General features: G+C 39.8%; 1 protein-coding gene across 4 annotated transcripts in view; it reads right to left on the minus strand.

Moving 5' to 3' along the window:
• Positions 1 to 12,125, minus strand: part of SQOR (sulfide quinone oxidoreductase) — a 26,971-nt gene continuing 14,846 nt past the window's right edge. For all 4 annotated transcript variants that reach the window (XM_058156530.1, XM_058156531.1, XM_058156529.1 and 1 more), the window contains 9 exons: positions 10,427 to 10,687; positions 6,296 to 6,466; positions 4,967 to 5,020; positions 3,939 to 4,133; positions 3,084 to 3,293; positions 1,833 to 2,016; positions 1,371 to 1,438; positions 742 to 920; positions 1 to 174 (listed from right to left, as the gene is read on the minus strand). In XM_058156530.1, coding sequence (XP_058012513.1) covers positions 117 to 174; positions 742 to 920; positions 1,371 to 1,438; positions 1,833 to 2,016; positions 3,084 to 3,293; positions 3,939 to 4,133; positions 4,967 to 5,020; positions 6,296 to 6,466; positions 10,427 to 10,660 — 1,353 coding nt within the window. In that variant the 5' untranslated portion in view covers positions 10,661 to 10,687 and the 3' untranslated portion in view covers positions 1 to 116. The remainder of the gene's footprint in view (positions 175 to 741; positions 921 to 1,370; positions 1,439 to 1,832; positions 2,017 to 3,083; positions 3,294 to 3,938; positions 4,134 to 4,966; positions 5,021 to 6,295; positions 6,467 to 10,426; positions 10,688 to 12,125) is intronic.

The raw sequence follows: 12,125 nt of genomic DNA on the forward strand, positions 1-12,125 counted from the left end.
TTGCAGTCCTACAGAGAAGTGATTTTATTAATTTCTGTGGAGAATCTCTGAATGTGTTTTTTTTTTAAATTAAAAGTGTTACATGGTTTGTAGCTGGCAGGAGATGATTTCAACGATTACTTCAACCCAAGGTGAAATATTTTCCTCACTGGACCTGGGCCACCCCAATATCCCCTGTGAGAAAGGAGGGAGGGAAAGGATTTATACCTTCACAGAGAATTAAGACTTGTTAAATATTTCCTGAAATTAAATGTAGCGCTATGTCAAGAGTAAACATTGCTGCTTGTTATAATAGAATCAAAGGAAGCATGGAAATTAAACATGACAATATGACTCCCCACACTGAAATAAGGAGGTGTTACAAACTATTTTGGTGGAACAGACTAAGACAATAATTCCAGATATTCAGTTATTGTTTACGTATGAAAAACTAGGGGACACCGTTGTTTATTCTTGCAGGAAGTGGCCAAAGTTAAAATTGGCATGGGAAGAGGACATTAACAGTTAAAGTTTGCACTGGATAGATATACAAATAGATAGACTGACTGATTACAATTCAATCTCGTAGCATTCATATTTTCTTTATCATTATCCAGGTTGTTGTTTTTTAATAAATGGCACTGCTCAAATTAAGACTACCTATCTATGAAATTAATAAATGCAGAATTAACTCTACTTTTCTGGGAGTCAGTTCCCCTTAACCCCTACATAGTGTGAATAGTGGTACATTAGAATACTTACTTCAGAAGTCCATACCAATACAGATAAGGCATCATATTAGCCTTCAGATGAAAACTTATCAGTCTCTCTTTGCTCTGGTCGAATGGAAAAGTTTCTAAAGGCTGAGCATTGTAATCAAACTCAGCCAGGATTGCTCTGTTGTAGTTGGTTATCAGAGGACAGGAAGTATATCCATCATACTGCAAAACATTAAAAATATTAGTTTTTTAGGATAGGAAAAGCATACACTATTTTACATATTCTGATTTAAGGAGCTTCATGGGCCATGAATTTGTCTAATCCCCTTTTAAAGTCATTCAAACCCGTAACTCTTCTTAAATTTAAGGGATTGCAGAGTTTAATGTACTGTTGTGAAGAAATTATGTTTCTCTCTAATCTCATAATTAATTCACTGTCATTGGGTGAATCCAAAATTAGAAGCCATGGAAAGAAATTTCTGCCATTATTTTGCTATCAGCTTTACAATACTGTTGTAAAGAGATCTATATAAAACTTCAGTCCTCGGAGCCTTCCAAATGAGTTAAAATTTTTAGTAGGTTGCATTGCAAACACGAATAGTTCCCCAACATAATTAAAGCCCATTGCACCAATGAAAAACAAATATATTGTTCCTTTTCAGGAAAAGTTACCTTCTTAGTGGGAGTTTTGCCTTTCATGATACATGAAATTGTTTTATCAAGTACACCACACTGGCCAGCTGTGGAAGAGATAACATATTTTATTTTGTCTCTTATTTCTGCTGAAAGGAGAGCAGTTACAATTTTTTAAGATGGTTTAACTCTTTGGGTTGGTAGCAGGTTTTTTGGATCACGTTGGGAATGTTCCCAAAGAGCAGCCAAATTGTGGGTAACCGCTAATAACAGCCATTTATATGACCTGCTGGCATTGGTGACTAGGCTTTGACGCCCTTTCTTTCTCCCCTATTCCATTGAAAAATGTCTTGTACCGAATCCTAATTGGGTTCTCTATGATGACCAAATCAATCAAATACTTTCAGGCACAAGGGGATTCGATCCAACATTTAAAACTGGCTTTTGGCCTTGCAACAAGGAGAACAAAATGCAAGCACAGTACCTAAAAATTAATCTCACCTATAGCTGCAGCAGTCTTGGAGGTAGGGAGGTTGGTGCAGTCTCCAATCCCAAAAACGTTTGGGTATTTCACATGCTGCAGTGTCTCCTTGTTTACATCCACCCATCCAGCGACGTCAGAAACTGGACTGTTTAACAGGACGTCAGGGGGACCCATGGGTGGAGTGACATGAAGCATTTCATACTGGAGAGCAGAGAAAGAAAAGCAAATGAGATTCGGATAGAAGACAATATTTGTAGCTCAGGGTTGAACTAAGGGGGTCTTGGCGCTCCCTGAGCTTGGTGGTTTTCTTGCAGAGGTTTCATTACCAATTAGGTAACATCGACAGTGCCTGATGTTGTTACCTAGTTTGATAATGAAACGTCTGCAAGACAACCACCAAGTTCAGGGAGCAACAAGGACCCTTCATAAATGAGCTTGATCTGCAATCTCCAATTAATTGGATGCAACCAAATTCCCCAACTGAGATTAAGGTTCCTTAACTAAACAACTGAGGAACTGTTTCTTCCTTCCAGGTTTGGTCCTTTCTTCTACAACAGCTTAAGGGCCATTTGTTCAGCAATTATTTGAACTTAATAGCAACGCTGAACAAATAGTATTTGCCATTGGATTGCAATAGCACTTATATACCACTTCACAGTGCTTTACAGTGTGCGGTTTACAGAGTCAGCACACTGCCTCCAACAATCTGGGTCCTTACCATTGGCTCCTTGAAGTCATGGCCTTTAGGTGATCGATTAGAGCTCTCGGCATCCTAACCGCAGAGAGAAGGCCAGAAGCAGCCAGCAGCTGCCTTGTATAGGGCCAAGCCGAGCATACGTGGTCAGCAGTGGAAGGAAAAATAATGGCAAAGGTCAGTTGGGGGTAGCAAAGCAGAGGTTGGGCAAAAATGAGGGGAAGACAGATGGGTGAAGGGAGTTAAAAGATGAGTGGGAGGACAGGCAGAGACTGTTGTCCTGAACAGCTGCAAAGGAACTACAGAAACTGATATTGCTAAATGATGAAGTTGCGTGATGTTTCAACGAATTGAATTCAAACCATTCACCAAGAACTGCCTATAATCTTCTCTGCCTCTAACATCTTTATCACATAAGAATGGATAGTGCTGTGCGTATGTTTTGAAAAGCTCATCCTATTCTCCAGTCACACTCCCCCCCTCCCCCCGCCCCGCCAGTTCTAAACAGAATGGCAACCTAAACTATAAACAGGAAATTAATAGAGAAATTCCCTGAAAATTTCCATTTGCTCACCCGATAAACTTCCGTTTCACCAGCTTTGTCCAAGTTTTCAAATAGGGCTTCCTGCTTATCTGCTCGGACTTCCACAAGGTTCCATTTGTAGTTCACTATAATATCTCTTTCCTTGATAATCTCTAATAGAGCATCAGCATACTTCTTAACACCAAATATCACTCCAAGAGAAGTATTGAATATGATCTTGGCTTTGGACCGTTTTCCAGTCTGGGGGAAAATGAGAAGAAAAAGTGTAACATTCTAGAAAACCCCCAATGTCACCATTCTTGTTCTTGTCTGTACTTTTCTATTTTATCGGTCGAATAATCATAGAGTCATAGGGCTGGAAAGGACCTTAGAGGTCTCCTAGACGAACGCCCCCCCCCCACCCAAAGGAAGAATCCTTATCTATTAAGTTGATTAACCATAACTGAGTTTATATAGCCTGCCCAAAATGATTTAAGCTAACAGTTTTTGAAGAACCTACAGTAAATCATTCACCCAATTTATTAGATGAACAGCACCTAATAAAACACAGTTTAAACTTGCAGTAATGGGATTCATGATACCTGCCAAAACTACACTGAATCCAAAGGCCTCAATTTGACGTCTGCATCAATACGTTGAATAAGCTTAATAGTTTTAGTCCTATGTGCAAATTTACGATTTAACTAGTTGGTCCTATTGATTTAACAAAATTGCTTGTATGTCTTCAATTGGAGGAGCATTCTAAAATTACCCATAATGTAAGTTTATATTCTAGCAGTTTAAACTAGGATAAGTGCATTTTTCAATAACCTGGATCCTTGGGATTCCAACATTTTTGTTACCTGTTTAGGCAACCACGCTAGTTGTGCAGTGGCCGACACTTACCTTTCTCAAGTACGCCTCTGTCAGATACATGATCTTTTGTGGCGCCCCTGCACATTTCACTGGAGTGTTTGGAAAGGTGAAAATGGCATTTCCTTCTTCGAAATCCTGCAGAGCTTTCCATGTTTTCTCCACTGTGTGAATGGAATAATTGGAACCAATTTTAGGAAACTTAAAACCCTCAGGCAAGCCTTTGATCTGTAATTAAGACAAAATTAGCAGGGTAATATTTCACTGGATTAAACATGCGGGCTGTTCACATTCAAGAACCCATTTAATTCCAAGCATACCATCCTGGCCTCAATAATCATCTTAGCCGTAGTTCCTTTAGATATAATTCTTTATTGGCCAAGTGTGATTGGACACACAAGGAATTTATCTTTGGTGGATATGCTGTCAATGTACATAAAAGGAAAAAATACATTCATCAAGAATCATAAGATACAACACTTAATGATAGTCATAGGGTACAAATGAGCAATCAAATCATCCTAGGAAACAATATAAATCGTGAGGATACAGCAACAAGTTACAGTCATACAGTCGTAAGTGGGAGGAGATGGGTGATAGGAAGGATGAGTAGATTAATAGTAATGCAGACTTATTGAATAGTTTGACAGTGTTGAGGGAAATATTTGTTTAGCAGTGCTTTGTTGAATAAGCCACCTGTGGGTTCAGTTCACACAACACACAATATCTACAAGCCATAATAGCTGAGTTCATACAACATACTACAGCCAGTGTCCACCATTAAAACAAGCTCATTTCACAACAACACAGTAGGTGACCCTGGATACATTCAATTTCCCGATAAAGCACTAGAGGTCTCTAAATGGTTTCTTCCACTGTTGCACAACCTCCGTTGCACAATTTCCACAAGAGTGCTTCCTTGTGGGAAAGACGCAATGCCATTTCTCATATTGTGCTCAGAATTTGGGGACTTTCATGCAAGGAACATGCAAGTCACTGGGCCTTGCTTCCTATCAGTAGAGAAAACTAAGAAAACGCTCACGCAATCATATCTTAAATACCTTTTCAAAATTCAGCTGCAGCCCGAGAGCAACAATCAAATACTTGTAAGATACCTGTAAAAGAAAGAAGAAAACTATTATCTTAAAACAGGAACCAAGGATTATTCAAACAGACAGTTGGTCTCAAAATGCTGGAAATGCAAAGAGTTTCTCCTATCCTCATGGAATATTGCAGGCAAGAATAACGCCAAACTAAATAAATAACATCATACAGGTTTTTTTTTAGAAGTTTGAAAAAAAAAACATTTATGAGAAGAGATGACAGAACTATTCAATTTATGTATTAAATACTAGCTGATAACCCAGCGTTGCCGGGTATTTATCCCAATCCTGTATTAGGAAGAGCAACTTCACCCTGAGCCCTGATTTTGGCAAGAATTAAATTACCGTATATACTCGAATATAAGCCGATCCGAGTATAAGCCGAGGTCCCCAATTTTACCCCAAAAAACTGGGGTAAACTGGGGACTCGAGTATAAGCCGAGGGTGGGAAATGAGGCACCTACCGGTCGGCGAAACCCTCCCTCCCTCGGCCGAGAAGGCTGGCGGCTCCCCCGCCCCGCCCTCTCACTGCACCGGCAGGGCTTCCCCGCGCTAAAGCAAAAGCCCGCCAAGTTCGCGCCGGCCGGTATAATGTGAAAAAAAGAAAAAGAAAAAAAACTCGAGTATAAGCCGTATATACTCGAGTATAAGCCGAGGGGACGTTTTTCAGCACAAAAAACGTGCTGAAAAACTCGGCTTATACTCGAGTATATACGGTAGTTCAAAATGTTTTCCCTGTGCCCCCAGAAGCGTCAAGTAAAATAATACCGCCTTGTTTGGTATGCTTTTCTCTGATCTTGGTTTTATTCATCGTGGCCATACACTTGTCCTCAAGAATAAATCAAAGCCTAGTTGAAAATGTCCAGACCAAACGTAATTTCTAATATTGGATTTCCCCCCTTACCAGAGGGAGCCCCCTTGTGGAGCACTGTGAAGCCGTTACCATGGCAACTCTACTGTGCTGCACAGTAGAAGCCATTTTAAGGCACAACAGGCTGTATCTTAACAGAACATACACCCTGAAGGGTGTTAGGGGTGTCTTATCCCCACAGTATTTCTTTCCAGAGAGTAAGTCATCTGTGTGCCAAGTTTGGTTGAAATTGCTTGAGGCATTCCAGAGTTATGCTGGAACATACACACATACACACATCTATTTATATATAAATAGATTACTCATAACCCATTCAAACCAAAGGCTAAATCTCACGTATTCAAGCCCTATCAATTGTTTATGCAAGTAAGATTTCATTGAGTAAATAAATGAGCACATTCCAATGGGCTACCTACCTTTTGATTGTTCCCCAAATAGACACAGTTGTTGTCTGGATCCAACTTTTCCACCTTGGACTGGATCCACTTTACCCCTGAAGGAATAACACTAGCTGTTGAACGTTCTGAAGTGGCCAACTGTTTCGCCCCAGCTCCAACTAAAGTCCAGAGGGGCTGATAATAGTGTTTCTAAAAGAAATAATTGGGGGGGATAAAAGCCGCCAGCATAACATAAGAAGAACAGAAATGAATGTACAAAATCAGACAGTTGATAGATCTGGTCAATCAGGTTCAAGAACTTCCCTTGATTATATTAAATGAGATTTTTTGAGAGACATATATTCAATATATCTGGACATTTCCAAACTGGGAAAAGGCTGCCAAAGAACAGTGGCTCATAACCTGTGATCCGCAGACCCCTGGGGAGTGGGCACATTGTCAAAAGCAAAGGTTTAAGGAAATGTTATGATTTAAATCTTAAGTCTCAGGGGTGCATGGCCACAATCTGGCCACAAAAGATATTTAAAGAGGGTTCGTTGTGAAAAAAAGATTTTGAGAACTACTGCTTTAGAATATTGCCTAGTTCCTTATTTAACTGAGTGGCCTTCACCTGATTTTTCTAGCTATGGCTTATACAAACTTAATTCTGTGGTTGTTTAGACCGCTTGGTTTTGCACAAGATATCAAACTATTAAAAGTCTGTAGAGAGTTTCAGTCATCTAGGTCATGGTTGTCCCAAAGGTGCTTTGTCCAAGAGGCAACTGGAGTTTCTGGTTGTTGTTGTTGTTTTTCTTTGAAGATGTTTCACTTCTCATCCAAGAAGCTTCTTCAGCTCTGACAGGATAGTGGGGAATAAATAAAGTATAACTCCTTCCTTCCCCCACTATCCAGTCAGAGCTGAAGAAGCTTCTTGGATGAGAAGTGAAACGTCTTAAAAAAACAATAAGTCCAGTTGCTTCCTGAAAAAAAAGCACCTTCTGGATATCAAACTGTTGTTTTCTTAACTGCTTTATGAATAAATCATAATTAGACTCCCGCAATATGCTTAAACCCTAAACAGATTGACAAGTCAAAATGCCTAGGTTTCATTACAACAAGCAAACCAGGTTACTTCTTAGCATGAAGGGCTACCACGACTATTAATCGTTTTGACGGTCTGTCCCTGCTTAAATGAAATGCTAATTCACTGACTTACAAAATAGCAAATCCGAATTTGTGTTTATGACTGAGCAAACACCCCATCGTCCTTGCTAGTTTGTCCTGCCAGGGAACACGGATAACAAACCCAGATAGTTCTCAAGTTCTAGAACAGGAGTGTTCGTTCAACTGGCGGCCCGCGGGCCAGATGTGTCACGTGCAGCCCACGCCTACCCCAGCTCCGCGAATGGGAAAAACATCGTGAAACGTCACGCTGCAAGTTGGACACACGTGTTCTAGAAGACAAGCCAAATTCCTGGTTTGTATGACTTCAACAATCAGTGGAGGAAACTATTGAGGCTTACCAAAAATGCACGTTAATCACAGGTCCACACAAGGAGCAATTAAATGATACTCATTACCATTCTGTTCATCAGTGGTAAAAATTCTAGTCTACTGTTTTATGCAATCTTGGATCCTGAACGGAGAAGCTGCAAGTATGCTATAAAAGTACTTTGATATCTCTATATGATACTCACGCCCGCGTTATTACTTTAGATGTCTCCAACAGTATACTACACCCAGGAGGTCATTACCCTTGTCGTGAAAATAACAGATCTCACAAACTGCTTTTTAGATGTTCCTTCCTTTAAAAAAAGGTGTGTTTTGGTGTTGCTCAACAAATAAAGTTCTAAGTCCATTTTAGTTGTAAAGATCTGGGAAAAGTTTACATGTAAATTACATGTACAGAGATGAGGGAAAGTTTTCATTAATTAAGTAATTTATCTCTTGTTAGCTGTTTTTATTTAAACAAACTTATATTTCACCTTTTAGGCTTAATAAAGTCAAAAATACCTATTTTCCAGAGCTCAAAACAATTAAAATATATATACCGTATTTTTTGGAGTATAAGTGGATGAAAATGTAGGTGCGTCTTATAGATTGAATACAGGCATATTTGGCCTCCTGAACCCTTTGTGCATCATGTTTTTGTCCTCCCCAGCCCCCAGAAGCACTCTGCAGGCCAAAAGCGGGCCACACAGAGCACTGCAGAGTGCTTCTGGGGACCTGGGAGGGTAAAAATCCGACGCACGGAGGCCAAAAAATATTTTTTTCTTGTTTCCCTCCTTTAAATTTAAGTGTATCTTATAGTCCGGTGCGTCTTATAGTCCGAAAAATACGGTAATCAATGAAGCCATATAATTAAACTGGCTAGAGTCCCACAAATGCTCAAATGATATTGACTAGAAATTTGAAGAGTTGTAATTTCAGCACATCTGGAAGGCACAGATTGGATGGAGAAAGCTGACCTAGAGGAAGAACCGATAGATTAAAATGTCACACTAAGCTATAATGTGGCTCCTCAATTTAAGCTAAGCACGATGTGCAAAACCAGCTCTACTTTATAAACCATGACAAATGTCTAAGCATATTGCATGAAGCACAAAAATATGAAGCATCCAAAAACTGATAGATTGTGTGGAACTGTGTTAAGTGCAGTAAATATATAACTTTTTTTTTTCTTGTGGGGAAGAGTTTGACGTGCACAGTTGTCAAGGAGAAAATGCAGAAAGCATTTTAAGACCTATCTGAAAAATTCTGCAAAGACAACGCAATCAAATTCTGGGAATAAGTGCACAAAAGTGCCTACCATTCCTGTCCTATTGTTTCATTATATATACGCTTATATGTTGTATATGTTTCATGCTTATGCTTATATATACTGTTGTGACAAAATAAAATTTTAAAAAAATTGAAGGCCATGCATGCTAAAATTTTTCAGGTTAGAGAACACAGTCTGTAGACTGACCGGCACTGGTCCAGGCCATGCCAGCAACCAGGCTGCACAAATAGGTGAAGCCCCATCCATCCACGGGATGCAGGCAATACACAAAACCACACTCCCTCCGGTCCACGGAAAAACCTTTCTTCAAGAAACCGTGGCCCCCAAAAGATTGGGGGCCGCTGTTCTAGACCATACGACTCTTGCTTATTTGTATGACAAAGATCTCAGTGGAGTGGTTCTAGATCATAATGTACTTGGAAGGATATCCATGTCCCTTCTGAGATACAACCAATCGCTATTTTTTCCCCCTGCGAACTGCTACATACAAATTACATCATGTGATTCCATGATGAAATTGTCCTTTCAGGTCTGTTCTTTCGTTTCCTCTTTGTCTTTTTTTTTAAGAGGGAATTTCCTTCTAAATGCCTTTATTTGTTCTAGTACTGCTTTACTCAATCTGGATTCTTTTGAACTACAGATTAAGGTGAAAGATGTATAACAGAATGAAGAATAGTGTGGACTACTACTTCCATATGTGGCAGAACAACCATTGAATCCCACTATTAACAGTAAAAGCCAAAACTTTAGGATTTCTTATTCCAAGTGAAACGTCGGTGCCTGTAGCTTTGATCACAACTGTGACACAAGTAACATTAATGAGTCACTTGCTCATTAACAAGTTTTAGTATTTTTTTCTCTGTATCAGAACTCAACTGAGAACAGACACCAATTCATTGTTACTTTTTAAATTGAGAGAGAAGGCCCTTTAAAAAGTCCAGATTTAAAGAGGGTATCAGAAAAGGTACCCTTTCTTCCGGGACACATGTAGGACACGACTGTTCCACTTTAGCGATTTATAATAGTATACTTTATATATTTTGCATAATGCCTCCAAATCAGGGGTGAAATCCAGCAGGTTCTGACAGGTTCTGGAGAACCGGTTGCGGAAAGTTTGAGTAGTTCAGAGAACTGGCAAATACCACCACTGGCTGGCCCCAGAGTGGGGAGGGAATGGGGATTTTGCAGTATCCTTCCCCTGGAGTGCGGTGGGAATGGGGATTTTGCAGTATCCTTCCCCTGGTGTGAAGTGGGAATGGAGATTTTGCGGTATCCTTCCCCTGCCACGCCCACCAAGCCATGCCCACAGAACCGGTAGTTTAAAAAAAATTGAATTCCACCACTGCTCCAAATCCCAACATTTCAGAATTCCAGAATTCGGGATTTACCTCCTGGGGTTCCACCACGGCCACATTGTCAGCTCCTACTTTCCGCTTCATCCGGGCACTCATCGTGATCCCGCCTGAGCCTCCACCAAGCACCAGCACCTCGTAGTAATCTTTCGAAGCGGACCCGGCTGTCGTGTGTAACTGGGACGAACACGTTTTGGGGATCCCCAACCTCAGTAAAGGCACCAGGGAACGGGCACATGCGCAGGAGGACATCAACCCAACAGCAGACATCTTTGGTGAGCATCAACTTGCAAACTTCTAGAGACAGAAGTAAGAACATCAAAAAGGTGGTTCCCCCCCCCACCCCCCAAATGTCATTTTCATTCTTTATCTTATTTTACTAAAGAGCTGAATAAAGAAGCTGAAAGATGGTCTACAAAGATGTGGTCTGACGTTCAAAATGTGACAGCGATACTTTGGTTTCAAAGTTGTCACTCAGTTATTGTTATTTTCTTTTCATCGTTCTTCCTCTGATAATTATAGCAGTTTAAATTCAGATGAAAAAGGCCGTTTTTATGTTGAGAGGCAGCAATCTGAAATTTTTACTGTGCTATTCCAATACCAGATATGTTGTTAAAAATGATAAAAAACTTTGTTTTGACACCCATTCTAAGAAATTGCTTTTGTTCCATCTGCATTTCATTGCTCAGAAACATTAATCTGGTCGGGGAAGGCAGTTTTTATGTTTTGAACAGCTGTAAAAGAATGTGCTTTTCCTGCTTTTGACAAACTACAAATGTTCTTACTTTTTTTTTTAATGGGTAATAAGATTGTTTTTCAGGACATTGTTTATGAAGCTCGTGCAGATTCTGCGCTATGTCAAATTCAGTTGTGTTTTGTTCCACGATGCTTTAATTTTTTTTAAACTTTACTCTCCAGCAATTGTTGTCCACGCAGTTTTAACTTTCTCACTATTTTTTTTTCTTCCTCGAAACTTATGCTAATTTTAACTGACACAAATGGATTTTTTAAAATATTGAGAAACTAAGGACATCAACTGATAACTGAACTTTCTATTGAAGAATCATCGATGTTCAAACTTTCCCAGTTAAAATCTTTTGCAGGATTGCATTATAAATGAACTGCTCTTTAAAATGGACTCATCCGTCCCCAAAATGTGACTGTGGAGGTGTGCAGAACGAATAGTAATAAAAATATTCATATTACTTGTATTGGCATTTAAACAGCTGGCAAGGTTTTTAAAATGGACGCTGGCTTGACAGTCACATGACCCTTGGCAGAATCCTCATGAGGTCATCTGGGGAGTAAAGCTAAATCGACTGCTAATTCTGACAATAAATACTAAAGCATCTTTGTTTTGCAGTTCTGATTTGTGCCACAATTTCTTTTTAAGAAACGAGGGTTTGCTATATTACCCTCCAATAAAGGCTAAAGCGGAGGCAGAGCAATTATAAGACGGCAATTCAAATTTTGTAAGGCGGTGCCGTCCCCCAATGCAGAAGATGCGAATGGTATGCAACCCAAGTATATTATGACGCTCTTCTTCTACAAGATTTATGGTGCCCATTTCCCAACCCAGACTTTGAGAAAGCAGGTTGCGAAATATCCTTCCTCCCACACATTCAGCTTAATTTATTTTAACTCCTGAACAACTGGTCAAAGAAGTGGGAAGCTAATTCCTTTTGGGGAATTGGTTTAGTTAGGAGAAGTGGAAAGCAACTCCTGTATGTTGGCA

The sequence above is a fragment of the Ahaetulla prasina genome, chromosome 13 (assembly GCF_028640845.1).
Source record: "Ahaetulla prasina isolate Xishuangbanna chromosome 13, ASM2864084v1, whole genome shotgun sequence".
Classification (NCBI taxonomy): Eukaryota; Metazoa; Chordata; class Lepidosauria; order Squamata; family Colubridae; genus Ahaetulla; species Ahaetulla prasina.